This window comes from Carassius carassius, chromosome 5 (genome assembly GCF_963082965.1).
Source record: "Carassius carassius chromosome 5, fCarCar2.1, whole genome shotgun sequence".
NCBI lineage: Eukaryota > Metazoa > Chordata > Actinopteri > Cypriniformes > Cyprinidae > Carassius > Carassius carassius.
The window spans coordinates 41,901,064-41,915,877 of NC_081759.1; the positions used below are offsets into that span (position 1 = coordinate 41,901,064).

At 41.7% G+C, this 14,814-nt stretch overlaps 1 protein-coding gene across 1 annotated transcript; it reads right to left on the minus strand.

The window, feature by feature from the left end:
• Window positions 1-3,965: 3,965 nt before the first annotated feature.
• LOC132140535 (PH and SEC7 domain-containing protein 1-like) lies at window positions 3,966-13,833 on the minus strand. The gene is made up of 13 exons (XM_059549304.1): window positions 13,495-13,833; window positions 13,208-13,292; window positions 11,367-12,264; window positions 11,204-11,284; window positions 10,943-11,114; window positions 10,754-10,843; window positions 10,622-10,665; window positions 10,378-10,550; window positions 7,931-8,001; window positions 7,612-7,757; window positions 4,922-5,066; window positions 4,557-4,703; window positions 3,966-4,258 (listed from the first exon to the last, which is right to left on the minus strand). Exons 1-13 carry the CDS (start codon window positions 13,831-13,833, stop codon window positions 3,974-3,976), a joined length of 2,676 nt encoding a protein of 891 aa, XP_059405287.1. The 3' UTR covers window positions 3,966-3,973.
• Window positions 13,834-14,814: the final 981 nt, after the last annotated feature.

Here is a 14,814-nt window from a genome sequence, read left to right on the forward strand (position 1 = left end):
AAACTACAATCATGTGTTTTCCTCTTTTTCCTGTCTTGTACAACAATAATAATAATAATAAGCGTAATTATATATTCCGTACTGTCAGATAAGTATAAATATAAGAGCAAACAGCTCGAATGATTATTCTGAGATCAAACGTTTATATAGGCCTATCACAACGTGTAGCTGGCGGTGATTATTGTGGTGTTTCTGATATTTTCCTGTTGAAAACCATCATTTATTATGCTGCATATTTTTCGTCAGTCAGCAGTTTAACTGAACACATGAAAGGGACGAAAGCAATGATCCTGAAAACATGCGCATCTGTTTAATTTCCTTTTTTATTTTCTGCATCACGTACTTTTATTTGCAATTATTTCTCGCCTCTTTGTGGCCTCATTATAATGGCTCTTTAACGAGGCCACGGTTCGCCGGTGCCGCGGTCCACCTGGATCCCGTGATGAATGAGCGCAAACCGAGAATCCCGAGCGCGCGCCGCAGACCCGCGATGGTCACGTGCTTCCTGAGGAGTTCTGAATGTACGAGCGGGCGGAGAGTTAATAACTCCAGCTGTGACTTCATTTAAAGTTGGGACCACAAAGATAGACCAACGGGAGAGTAACACACACACACACACACACACACACACACACACACACACACACACACACATTTTGTATTTATATTGAAGTAAGTTTGAATTAAAACATTTCCCGTAAGCTATGCTTATCATTTTGAAGGAGAACTTGTGTTTTTGGCAAAATTAATGTAGAAAAAGTAGCCTTGGGTATAATTTATTAGTCCTATAGCACAGTGATTGTAAGAAATGCGCTCGTACTTACATAAGATGAAGTCGGTAAATAATGGAAATATTAAAAGAAATTGAAATTTTAACGTTTAAGAAACACAAATCGCATCTGCTCTGATTTTTCTGCGCATGCCCGTTTTCACGACAAAACCGGAGGTAAACGCTTTATCAAGATTTTACAGTGAGCTACGTTTTAGTGTGTTGTATTGTTGTGCATGTAAATGCATGTAAATGCACTCACTGAAAACATTTAACCTTCTGTGTTCAAGAACGCAGAGACCAACAACCAGGAACAAAAATGTACAAGTGTGTGTGTGTGTGTGTGTGTGTGTGTGTGTGCCTTTCATCGAGGCAAAAATGTTACAAAGTCCCCTTCTGTCATCAACCTCCAACAATGTCTGCCAGCGATGCCAACTGGGCTCCTGCCCGCTGCGTAATGACCGCAACTATCAAACCTTGAAGCTTCTGAAATCCAAAGAGAGTGAGAAAAACAAGAATGTGTGGCCATAAAGGTCTCTTTAAACAGCCTCTTTCTGTATTTGTGCCTCATTCACACCGTCAGCCCTCCCTTCCCCTCGCCCTGGGCCGCTCCAAGCCTATTAGCCCGGCGCTCTGCTGTGGATTTGCCAGTAATGAGTCCGGCAGCACAGATACGATACAGTCAGCGAGCTGGAACCGCTGAGAGAGGACATGGCCTCTGGAACGATCCTCACAGGAGCCAAAGCACAGACAGACAGGGGCCCTTCAGGAGCTCCGGCCGACACGCAGCTCGCTGTCAACAACTAACTCCAGAACGTCCAGCCTGCCAAAATGAATCAAGAGCCGTGTCCGCTGACATCATGAGGCCGGTCTTCATCAAGCGGGTCACTGTAGCTTTGACAGAGCACTTGACCCAGATCAGGTGAATGAACAGCCTCATTAATTGATTTCAGCAGCAAACACTGTCAGTTTATGACATCAGATTTGCAGCCTTTTCAATACCAATTAATTAGAGATTATTCTGTTGAGGTTATTGTCTTGCATAGTGCACTTGTGGAGCGGACAGCATTCCTCAAAAGTGGAATTTAACACATCCAGCCCTAATAAATGCCAACAGGACGTGTCTCGCAGACATTTAGTGAAGTCAAGTGACGTGTGGCCAGATATCGTGACCCATACTCAGAGTTTATGCTCTGCATTTAACAGATTCAAAGCAACACAGAGATTTCCTGAGCACATTTTTTCATTTTCACTAAACAAACATTTCTATGAGTTTAACTTAGGTTGGCCCAAACAGAACAATCACTGATAAATCATCTGTAAATTTACATTTTAAACAGCCAAAACATTTGCTCTTTTCTAAACTTTATAGAATTTTTAATTATATTATAGTTTATTAATAGTTTATGAATAGTTTAGAATAGTTTATTATGAAAAATAAATGAACCGCAGTGCTGTGTTCAGCGTGTAACATAAACACACACTGATGGAGAGTCATCAAACTGAGCAAGAACAAGGAACAAGATCAAATAAACCACTGCCAGGACACGGACCCTACAATGAGTCTGATGTCTGATTTTAAGCAAGTAAGGAATTTCTCCTTTTACATCTTCAGAAAAATAATCAAAAGTAAAACAAATTGATAAAATAAAATGAGACCATGCTTTATTTTTACTCTAACTGCCTCAAAATAAGTAAATCAGTCCAAATAATTTTGTATATGAGATATGAGTTATTACAAGATGATTCTAAATTACAACAAATTTGATAAAAAAAAGTCTCTGAGTGAAAGAAATAATCACAGATATGAAAGAACCCAAACAAAGCTTGCATTTAACCCACATATGAATCCTCATCTAAACTGGGAACATCTGATCAGTATGGATCATTTCTTAAGACACACACAAGAAAACAAACCCACTGTAAAGTGTGAGGAGATGGACGGATGAATGGCTCTCCGTCTGGGAAGAGAACGGACCTCCAACAAACATCAGGAGATAAACACAGGGGAGTAATGAGGAGCGCCGGAGCAGATGGAGAATGAACGAGAAGAGCAGCCACCATCCCAACCAGAGTTAACTCTTCATCCGCCGAGGCACGGCACAAAGAGGAATCCAGAGGAATGATGTCAGAAATTTCTGGGACAGATCAAGCGAGAACAAGAGCTGCTTAGGACCTTTAATGAAGAAAAGCCTCTGCTTGCCTTTTTAATTACTCAACCAGGCCTGACAAGCAGCCACAAAACCCTTCAGCCAGACAGACATGCAGGAACAAAAACTCAGAGAACTTGAGGTCAGTCCAGGAGAAGCGCAGACGTCACGCTCCGTGGCTCCGGCTCTGAGTTTGGTCATCACCTCACTCCAGCAAACACAAGAGCTTCAGACGCAACGGTGAAAACAGCTCGACTGAGCATGCTTCAAAATAACACACATTCTCAATTTCTGTAGTACTCTGTGAGGAACGTGTGTCCATGTTGGTCTGTTAAACATAATTCTATCCAGCGGCCGCAGGATTTCAAATCGCTCAAGTATAAAATCAGTCGTCTCGCCATGTTTAAAGCACATTTGTACTTACACTGGTGCTCCATAATGCGGTGTGAGAGCAGAAGTCTGGCTATAAGTGGCATTCAGTCATTTTCTGACTCACTGACAATTTGATTGTTTTTCCTCACAATCTGTTTACGTGTCAACAGGCGGCATTATCTGATATTGGCTTTTCAGATCTTTATCAAGCGACACATCCTGAGCCTGAAGGCACAATCCATCAAACACATCCTCAGCATCTGAGTTTAGTGACGGTCTGTTGTTTAAATGAAAGGATATCAGATATTCACAAACACTTGATACACAAGAGGCATTCAGCAGCACTAATGTGATGCTTTCGCACAGAGAAACACACACACCGTTCCAGTCTCGACTCGGTTTACTACGGTTCTGCTGACCACACATTCATCCAGAAGCTCTTTTGAGATGTGAGGGTAGAACTAATGTCCGTCACTTAAACTTCTTGCGCAACATCTCCCTCTTGTGGACACTATGAACAGGGTCAATTAATAGAGAGTGTTGTGCAAAACTTCTGTAAATAAAAAAGACTACAGTTGTTGCTGTTTTTACCTTGGATGGGCCTGACCTTAAAAATACCTTAAATTGTAAATCCTTAAAGGATTCAAGCGCTTTGAGCATGTCTGTGTAAGAGTCTGATTGTTCAAAGCTCTTTGTTCCGGCGGGGAATCACAATCTTTCGGTAGGTCCGTCTCTCAGAGATGTTGCGTCGGACTTTGACGACCGGCTGAGGAGGCGTTTCTAACTCCAGAGACGGACTGGAGTGAGATCTCTTCATCCCTGCGTCAGCCTCGTCCTGCTGCTCGTCCATCAATCCGGGCCACAATCCCTCATCGAGCGCATTCAGTCTGTCAGCGACCGATGGATCGGACTTCTCCAGCGCCTGCCAGGCCTCCAGAACCTTCAGATAGACTTCATAACGAGACTTCTGTGAAAACCAGCAGAAAACACTCTTTACTCACACCATTTACAGTGTAATTAAGCAGTGTTACACCATGACAAATGATACGACATATTAAAGTTTAAAAGCACTCATCTCTAGACATCATTCTTTATGAAAATGTTGGAAACTTCATGTACGCTAGATCTGCACATGCACCAGAATAATGGTGAATACAAAAGCTCTATTACCTTAATAAGATAAGAAATAAGAAAACTCTGTCATCATAGATCAACATGAGGGTTGTTGTGACTTGTGTTATGAGAAGGTTTTGAGGAACACGCACCTCGTACTGTAAGTACTCCTCTCTCTGCCGAATCTCCTCCAGCTCCCGGGCTCGGCTCCTCCTGCTCTCCGGCGCCTCCTGCTGGAGAGACGTCAGGTCCTGCTGGAAACTGTGCAGCATGGCTGCGTGCGACTGCAGCTGTTTCTCCTGATGGAAACAATAACAGATGCAAATACACCCATCCACACCCAAACGAGACCTGGATGTTTCATGAAGCTACTGCACGCTATACACTGACAGTACTGTCCTTTGGTGTGGACTGACGCTAATACAGTTTTATGGCTTTTGTGTATTCAGTGATACTGTTCACCGCAAATGAGTTTAAATGGTTGTAAATCATGACTGTGGACAGAGAAAGCCCTTACCAGCATGAGGCTGGACTGTGTAGCGGGCAGAATCGGTCGACAGAACTTCTTCTGAGAGCCGACAGCAGCGGGGAACGGAGGCGAGGAGTACAGCGCAGACACCAGGTTAATCCGGCCGATCCAGGAGTTCATCTGCTCCGTGGAACTGAAGGAGACGTGACGATCACTCAGACACAGTTGTTAAAGGGGTCATGAACTGCTTTGTTTTTGTTCTGTTCTCTGAGGTCCTCTTACAATGATATCAAGACTTTTACATCAAAAAGCATTATAATTTAGAAGTAATAGGCTATTTTGTCCTGTTTTTGACCTCCTCATCAGAATGCTCTGTTTAAATAGACACGGATGATTATAAACTCTGAAGTAAACACCCACTGCTGTGATTACCCTTCACAGACAGACACTGCTGTGATTTAGGTTAAAAATGCATAAATATTCAGTACATATCAAGTGATCTCTTTAAAACAATATTGATCATGTAATAAAAACAGTTCCTGTGTTGCAACATTACTGTCGGATCTAATAAAGTCACACAGCATCGTCTTTTAGTTTCAATCTTTCTGAAAATCCTGCATTAAATTATGCCTTATTTGTAAACAAATCCACAGTAAAATGCTGAACAAAAGACCGAGTTCTTACTAACGTGGTCTGAATCTTCATTAATAACACAGTTCATTAAATAAAGTTTATAATTTGTGACCCTGGACCACAGAACCAGTCTTAAGTCGCTGGGGTATATTTTTAGCAATAGCCAAAAAACATTGCAAACATTGTCAAAATTATTGATTTTTCTTTTATGCCAAAAGATCATGTTCCATGAAGATATTTTGTAAATTTCCTACCATAAATATATCAAAACCTATTATTATTAGTAATATGCATTGCTAAGAACTTCATTTGGAAAACTTTAAAAGTCAATTTCTCAATATATAGATTTTTTTTTTGCTCCCTCAGATTTCAGATTTTCAAATAGTTGTATCTCAGACAAATATTGTCCTCCGAACAAACCACACAGGTGCTGGTCATATAATTAGAATATCACCAAAAAATTGATTTATTTCACTAATTCCATTAAAAAAGTAAAACTTGTATATTATATTCATTCATTACACACAGACTGATATATTTCAAATGTTTATTTATTTTCATTTTGATGATTATTTATAACTGACAACTAAGGAAAATCCCAAATTCAGTATAAAATTAGAATATAACTTAAGACCAATACAAAGAAAGGATTTTTAGAAATCTTGGCCGACTGAACAGTATGAGCATGTACAGCACTCAGTACTTAGTTGTGGCTCCTTTCCCCTGAATGACTGCAGCAATGCGGCATGGCATGGAGTCGATCAGTCTGTGGCCCTGCTCAGGTGTTATGAGAGCCCAGGTTGCTCTGATAGTGGCCTTCAGCTCTTCTGCATTCTTGGGTCTGGCATATCACATCTTCCTCTTCACAATACACCACAGATTTTCTATGGGGTTAAGGTCAGGTGAGTTTGCTGGCCAATTAAGAACAGGAATACCATGGTCCTTAAACCAGGTACTGGTAGCTTTGGCACTGTGTGCAGGTGCCGAGTCCTGTTGTTCAGGAGTGTCTTAACACAAGGAGTGCGACAGCTGAAACCCATGTGTTGCATACGTCTGTGTGTAGTGGTTCTTGAAGCACTGACTCCAGCTGCAGCCCACTCTTTGTGAATCTCCCCCACATTTTTGAATGGGTTTTGTTTCACAATCCTCTCCAGGGTGCGGTTATCTCTATTGCTTGTACACTTGTTTCTACCACATCTTTTCCTTCCCTTCACCTCTCTATTAATGTGCTTAGACACAGAGTTCTGTGAACAGCCAGCCTCTTTTGCAATGACCTTTTGTGTCTTGCCCTCCTTGTGCAAGGTGTCAATGGTCATCTTTTGGAGAACTGTCAGGTCAGCAGTCTTCCCCATGATTGTGTATCCTACAGAACTAGACTGAGAGATCATTTAAAGGCTTTGCAGGTGTTTTGAGTTAATTAGCTGATTAGAGTGTGGCACCAGGTGTCTTCAATATTGAACCTTTTCACAATATTCTAATTTTCTGAGATACTGAATTTGGGATTTTCCTTAGTTGTCAGTTATAATCATCAAAATTAAAAGAAATAAACATTTGAAATATATCAGTCTGTGTGTAATAAATGAATATAATATACAAGTTTCACTTTTTGAATGGAATTAGTGAAATAAATCAACTTTTTGATGATATTCTAATTATATGACCAGCACCTGTCCATCAAAGAAAGCTAATTTATACAGCTTTCACATAATGTATAAATCTCAATTTCGAGAAATTGATCCTTTTGACTGGTTTTGTGCTCCACGGTCACATTTGGTTCCTGCATTTTCCTCTCTATTAATTTACTTATACACACAGATCATAGGGCAGGGCTTAACAGCCAGTGATGTAGAATTGGTGGGCGGGGCTAAACAGGTGCTTATCCACATTATTCCATCAGAGTAGAACATTCCACAAGCTGTTGTTTTGGGCAGACTAGCTTCATAAGCTGTTGTTAGACTAACAAGAAAGTTTTGTGTTCTGAACCTTAAAGAATGTGTTTATAGCACAATGACTTCTTATATGTCAAAGGATCAAGGGAATGTGGATTTCACAGTTTATGACCCCTATAAATGATTTGGGTTTAAGGAGACTGCACACAAACTCACGCAGCCTGGAAGAGGAAGACTCTCCAGTCGGCCGTCTGCAGGCGAAACACGTGCGGCCTTTTGGTGTAATTCAGAGCTTGCTCCGCCAGAGCATGATGAACACTGACCACCTCCTCTGAGCTCTGGCAGTCCTTCACGTAATCATCCTGGACAGACAGAGACACAGATCACTAACGGCTGTTTTTACTGATACTTGTATTGATGCTTTGGAAGGGTTCAATAAAAAGCAGATATGCTAAAACACTGTTAAACTCTCTGGCTGTCCATATGCTCTTAGTTACATCTCACTAATATCCAGCATCAGTATCTGCCAACAAACCTTCTGCAGGTAAAGCACCATTCCCTTCAGCATGACATAAAACGTCTTCCAGCTTCGTTTCCCCCATGGAGCTGCAAATCAGTTCAGTTGGTTATTAGTAGCCGCATTTCCACTGTGGGGTCAGTGCGAGCCAGGGCTTGAAGCGGGCCGTGGGGCTGATAGTCTCGGGCCAGCAGCACTGAGGCCAGAATAGCGCAGGGTCGAGCCTGAAGCTCCTCTGCACTTCACTAAAACACGCCCTTTACACGCCTCTCAGGAACAACGTCACGCAACCCCATCATTTCACCAACAAAGAGAAGTTATTAGAAAACTAATAAGAAACAAATCACTGGAACATGCGCGATCACACAGAAACATGATAAAAGCGGCAGTTTGTTTGCATGCTTTGTTAAATATTCAAATTCAAAAGCATCGATGTTTTATTATAGAATAAATGATACATTGATCATAATGAATTAATTTATCAGGACCCATAATTAATCACACAGAAATAAATGTATTTATATTTTATTTATTTATTTTATACACTTCTGAAAATAGCCTGCTTATTCAGCCGAGTCTGTTTCTGTTTATTTGTAGCCACAGTAGCCTATACGTCACATTAAGAATGAATGATAATAATCTTAATTTTTATAAAAGCTCCCGAACAAAAACATTATTATATTTTTATGATAGGCAACGTGGAGCTAAACTCTCGAGATGAGATTTATGACAGATAATATAAGTTACTAAATAAATACACGATTGTGATAGAGAATAAGAAGCTGATGTCTGATTTCTCCAAGCGGTCATATTTACCATGTTTACTATGGTAATGTTAGTGTTTAGCGTGCATAGTCTTTAACATCGCTTAAAATATTTCTGCCTTGTATGGTGATTATAATCCACATCGGATCAGATCACATTATTTCAAACACTCGCTGCTGACTGAAAGTGAGTTTTGAGCTCAACTTATTTTAAAATGTCTTTAATACAGGTGTTAAAGCTGTTATCTTTCTGAAATGATCCGCAGTGCTGAAGCTCTCCAGATGCAGAGAAACTATTCCTTTGTTCGTAACCACTCTTCTAGCCCCAGCTGGCCCGCTTTGGCCCAAGGTTTTCGTCGGGCCAAAAAACCCAGACGAGGCACGATCAAGCCCTGGAAGTGACAGTGGAAACGCGACTGGCCCTGGCACACACTAACACGCACGCTTTAAGCCTGACAGAGGAAACGCGGCTAGTGTGTGTCAAATGTTGCCTGCCCAGTGCTTGAGCTAATTTACTAGACATGTAAATAATTACTGAATAATGACTGATGACGAGTTCATTTGGGAGCTCTGCTAGATTTTTATAAAACAAGGAAAAGTACACTTTTAGATGAACAAGGCAATAACAGATGGCACTCATGGAGGTAGAAAAACAAAGTTCTTTGTGTCCCTGTAGGATTGCTTGTAATGAAGATTTAAATACAAAAATCTTGACTGTGTCATGTAAGGGGACCTGCGGTGTATGTAGATAGAAATGGCTCAATCTAAGGTAATAAAACATAACAGTTTATTTAGAAAGGTCTATATACACCTCTAAAAACATAGTTATGTATATTATATTGCATTTCTGTCAATAGATCTTTGTAAATATTACACATTGCGACAAGTCATGTCACTCGACGACCATCTTTGAAACGCCTCTCGGGCATGCAAGTGCAACTCCTATCTCTTTGAATGGGAAAAAATCTAATTCTTCAAAACTTTTTTACTAAGCCTACGATTAAATTTCATATCTGAAATCCCCAAAGAAATCTGACAACAACTATGTCAAAAATGTTGTTACTTTTGCTCAAATGGCATTATTAAAAGCTTATTTCTCAGGCTAGATCAGCCAGTGTGCATGTGCAATCCCTAGAGCACAACCCCTAGCGATTGGCTCTTTCATTCAGAAGGCGGGGTTTTCCTGCGATTGAGGCCATATTGAGTGTTGCATTTTCCCCATTCAAAACTATATGAGTGACATGTCTTGGTTATTCTATAGTCTTTGATCTAAATAGGAGTAAAATGAATAAGATGCTGTTTCTATTTATTGTGAATACATCTATGAAAAATTGCATTAAAAAATGCAATGCTCAGAAGCATTTTCAGTATCACTGTGTGGATTTGAAATCAAAATAATGGTTTAATATTTGTGTCTTATGTGAAAGCGTGTGCTGCTTATTATAGTGACTAGACTGTCAGCAGCACAGTGAACATTGTCACTAAAAGCGTCACTAAAAGCCTCAACTAACATCATACTTCAAATTGTCTGCTGCGAGCAGCAATGCTGTTAGTAAGCAAACTCTCTTCTGTCTATATTTGTTAAGTATCGGTCAGTTGCGCTACTGAAGAGCCACACACAGATGAATGTAGCCTCCTAAAGACTGACTACTGAGCATCCCTAACTGTACGGCACAACTATCTTTATCCACACTGACTCACTGCGTTTGCCATCAATGTCTGCGTGCGCTTTGCGTTTTAAAAAGCCTTTCTGGAACACAGTGGCCTTGGTGTCGTGAGGGAGATCCTGGAACGGGTTACTCTTTGAGCGCAGAAATCCATCCTGGTCCAAATATGACTCTGGCATCATGGATTTAACCAGAACCCCCTCCTCTCTAGGAACAAAGATAAACATCACGAAACACCAGATCACAGTCAGATCAGTGCCGCGGGTCAGTTTACTCACACAGCCCACTGCAGCGGATCGCTCTTTATGGAGATATAGAGACCCTGAAAGAGGCAGAAGAAACAGAGTTACTACTGATTCAATAACATGACCCATGAACAGCTTGGGACCAAGACGATTTAGCTCTCACACCTTCAGATAGTCCTTGCTGAAGTTCTCGCCTCCATTCATGCCATCCAGATTTGACACAAATTCAGCTGAGGACATGGGCTTCCCGACATTCTGGTGGCACAAAAGAGTTACTCTCACAGAGATGGTAGATGATTCAAGACTTGACTGGGGTCTTAATGACATCTTTTTCTGTGGTTGTAAGAGACTCACTTGTCCATGCAGGTCAGAGTTAAGTAGCATCACGGCACACGTGAGTGTGAGCACGGAGCCGGCAGAGGAGGAGATGTCAGGATTACACTGCTGGAAACGAGCAGAGAAGTGCTGCAGGACTCTCTCGCGCTCCTGAGTCTCACCGATCAAAACCACCTCCTTCAGAAATGACCTAAGAATCAGGAAGAGCACCTGGTTTGGAAAGTGACTCTTGACGGATCTCCTCAGTGTGTGCTCAGAGTTTGGAAATGAGGAGCCTACCGAAGCGCTTGCTCCAGACTTTGGTTGGTGAAGTCAAAGAATTTGAGGTACTCTTCCCCAACGGCACGACTGAACTCATTGCTTTCAAAAGATACAGCAAATGGGAAGATTTAGTGGAAAAACAAATAGCTGCATGACACTTAATCAATGCTATGAGACTTACTCTTTGTCCAGATGTCTGACCACATCTGTATGCTGAAAACCGTCCAGTCTATAGAGCTTCTCAGCCAACCGCTGGGCATCAGCCCTGTTTACGAGCTCTGTGCTACCGTTGATGCAGGGACCAGCGGGTTCGAGGACAATAACCGGCTCTGATGTCTCTTCTTGTATAGTCGCTTCCACATCTGCCAGCGCTGTCGGCTGCTTTGTGTTGCTGGACGTGTCTGAACTCTGTATCTGCTCTGAGGATCTGTTCTCTTCTGGACATCTGAACTGCTCGCTTTGCTCTGGACCTTCATTTTCAGGGTCAGACTTTTGCTCTGAGCTTACAGGTCTTTCTACACGCGCTTGGTCTTGTGCATTGGATTCCTTGGAGAGGTCTACGCCCTGAACGTCTTCTGCATGTTGTAAAGTGCCATAATTCTGGTTCATCTCTGCCACGGTAACTAATGTGCTTATATTTTCTGGTTCTTGTGTCAGTATAAGTTCTTCAAGCTGCACCGAATCGTCCGAGAGGTCCAGCAGCGGCTCCGGTGGTTCTGTCGTGTCTGTAATGATGGCATCCTTTGACCAATCGGACCGGATCTCTGGGGAACTTGACTCTTCTTTTTCCAGACATTCATCAGGTCCTTGAATCTGATCCTGAATATTGGCTCTTGCGTCTGATGATTCTCTGTTTGCCTCGGTCTCAGTACACTCCCTAGTTTGCTCTTCCATGCCTGAATCTGTACTTTCCTCGTGAGCAAAAGTTGTTTTTGAAAAGTCTAACATGTCGGGTCTCTTCTCTTCCTTCGAAGTTGAGCTCTCCAGACCCGGTCGAATCTCTGAGTCTCGTGTGTCCATAAAGATCTGAAAGCCATCAGAAGCTTCAAAATGCTCTTCAGGCACATTTGTTCTGGAGTCTGATGGAAAAAGGCACAGATAAATACTTCCACACCATACTGATTTCTGAGAACAACAAAACAACACCAAGTCCAAACCTCTAGGAATGTAATAGCTGATGGGGAACTGATGTGCATGTGGCCACATTTTAAAAGTTATGCAACAAATCTCACCAAGAGGAAGCCAAATCGACCGACATTCACAGCTGACAAACACATGGCAATTTCACAACTGTCACACAATTACAACCACACCCATGTATGCTTTAATGCACTTAAATCGGGGCGTAAATTTCGTCTAACAGTTGCAGGGGGGGGGGACAATATACATAAAATTTCTCTAGAGCAATTTTTGAAGGGGACACAAATAATACAGCTAACGTTGTACTTGTAAGGATATGTATACACAGAGGAAAGCCTTACTGCTATTAGTGCAGCAGGGAGACCGAGCCACATTAGACAACTTCAAGCTTCTGTGTTCATGCAGAGACAGCACTCGTGTCCGTCGTAGACATTACTACAGTGTTGCCAAGTCCACAGTTTTCCCATGGAACTGGGATACTTTATCACTGTTGGCGCGGGTTGTTTTTCATGTCCGTGGGTTGAAGTAACCCCAATAACGTGATATTTAGCCCCCGGAACATGAACTTTACCGAGGGACCCTTTCGAAAACAGTTAGTTTTGAGTAGCAATTGGGCAGGTTTTGTTGAGAAAACCTGGCAACCCTTTCCATCAAGCAGGTAACGTTATTATTGCTAACATAGCGGACTTGTCGAAAAAAGGCATTGACATCATCTGTATTAAAAAGAAAAGAATCACTTCATCCGATGTTTAAGTGAATAAAATAGCCTTGGAGTTACACAACTACACAACCCCTCAGGGATTTCTGCCTATTACTTCCATTATTTAAATCACATCACATTATAAAAAAACATGATTGAATAATTAAGGCTTAAAATTTTACCGTTTACATCTGCAAATGATTCAGGGTGCTCTTCATGTGAAAGTGCCAGCTGTGTCTGCATATCTGACTTCTGAGCATCACATGTCTATCGAAGAAAAAAACATCAGAAATATTTGCCATATTTCTCTTCTGGTCAAAATTATATTCTAATTAATTAAAATATACTATATGTTTTGCAAGTTGTTAAACTCTCTGTAAAAATAAGCGCACACACAGCATTAATAAAGCAGGCCACCAGTTACTGAAACAAGAAAAACCACAAGGCCCTTCTGCTTTCGATGACATACCTGGGAAGACACAAGCGTGACGTCTGATTGTGACTCGGATTTAGGTGAGAAAACAACAGCGGCGTCCTGGTCTGTGGAAGAAAGATCCAGCATCCAGTCAAACCTCGGGCAGGCCTCAGACGATCCGGAAGGCTCTTCGGGTGTTTCTGGGGTGTTCCATTGCACAGAAGCATGAGAGAGAGGAGCGCAGGGAACGGTGATGGGGTACAGAGACACCCCGTGATCCATCGGGACGCTCTCGCTCTCAAGGCTTCTTTCCTTCTCCTGCTTCATCCTCTCTATGTACTGCATGGCCTCCAGATAAGGCTCAGACTCCTGACAGTCTACAATATCCTCCATAGTCTTCTCATTCAGATGGTTATCATCTAGAGATTAGGAAGAAAAGCTTCAGGCTTGGTCCTCCATGATGAGCAGGGCATCCATTTTGAGACTGATGTTCAGAAACGCTGTTTCCTCCCACGCCGACCAACAAGCTCCAAAAGCCTGAGATTTCAGAAGACAAATTACATCTATAACATGACCATTCAACACAGCATATGATCAAACATTTTGAGTGTGTCAAAGTGCATTGGTAGAGGAAAAAACCCTTTCATTAGCCATAACATCTACGTCGCTGTGACACAAAACCACGATAGTCATGTGCAAGAGACCACCGAAACATTCACTTCTGTTGTTTTAATAGACAATCCGCAGAACAGATGCTTGTGTTCAGTATTTACACAAAGGCAATATTAATAAAGGCAATATAAACCATCACGCTGACATGAAATACTGCATAGAGTATCAGTAGTCAAGTTTATTTGCTAGTTATACATTTCTCATGATATATACTTCCTAAATACAGGATAATAATCTGTGTTTGCAGCATTGAAACCACTCACAGAAATGTGCATAGAATCCATATTAACGTGTCATTCATAAAGTAATGGAGCCCTCCTTAAGACACATGCCTGGTTTGCATGTACACATTCCCCTAACAAGCGGAACACAATCAATGATGTGATTTATAATATCTAATATGATGGTTTTTCAAACAAATGTAGAGAATGAAGCTCACCTCAGCCGTGTCTTTCAGTGAAGTCTTCTGCACTCTTTTAAAGACACACAGGCCGGATGTGCTCTGCAATGACTTTTGCTCAAGCAGCACTGAGGCACATTCACACTTCCTGACCACAAACAACCTCCACAGAGAGAGAGAGAGACACTGAGAGAGAGATTGAGAGAAAGAGAGAGAGAGAGAGAGAGAGAGAGAGAGAGAGAGAGACAGAGAGAGAGAGAGAGACACACACACACACACACACACACACACAGAGAGAGACA

Bases quoted from the DNA above. Each gene is read 5' to 3' on its own strand.
- LOC132140535 (XM_059549304.1), bottom strand. From the start codon at position 13,833: ATGGAGGATATTGTAGACTGTCAGGAGTCTGAGCCTTATCTGGAGGCC. The intron at 10,666-10,753 runs GTGTGAGAGCTA...TGCCTCTTTCAG, and splicing joins TCAGCAAGGACTATCTGAAG to GGTCTCTATATCTCCATAAA. The intron at 4,704-4,921 runs GTAAGGGCTTTC...TGTTTCCATCAG, and splicing joins CACAGTCCAGCCTCATGCTG to GAGAAACAGCTGCAGTCGCA.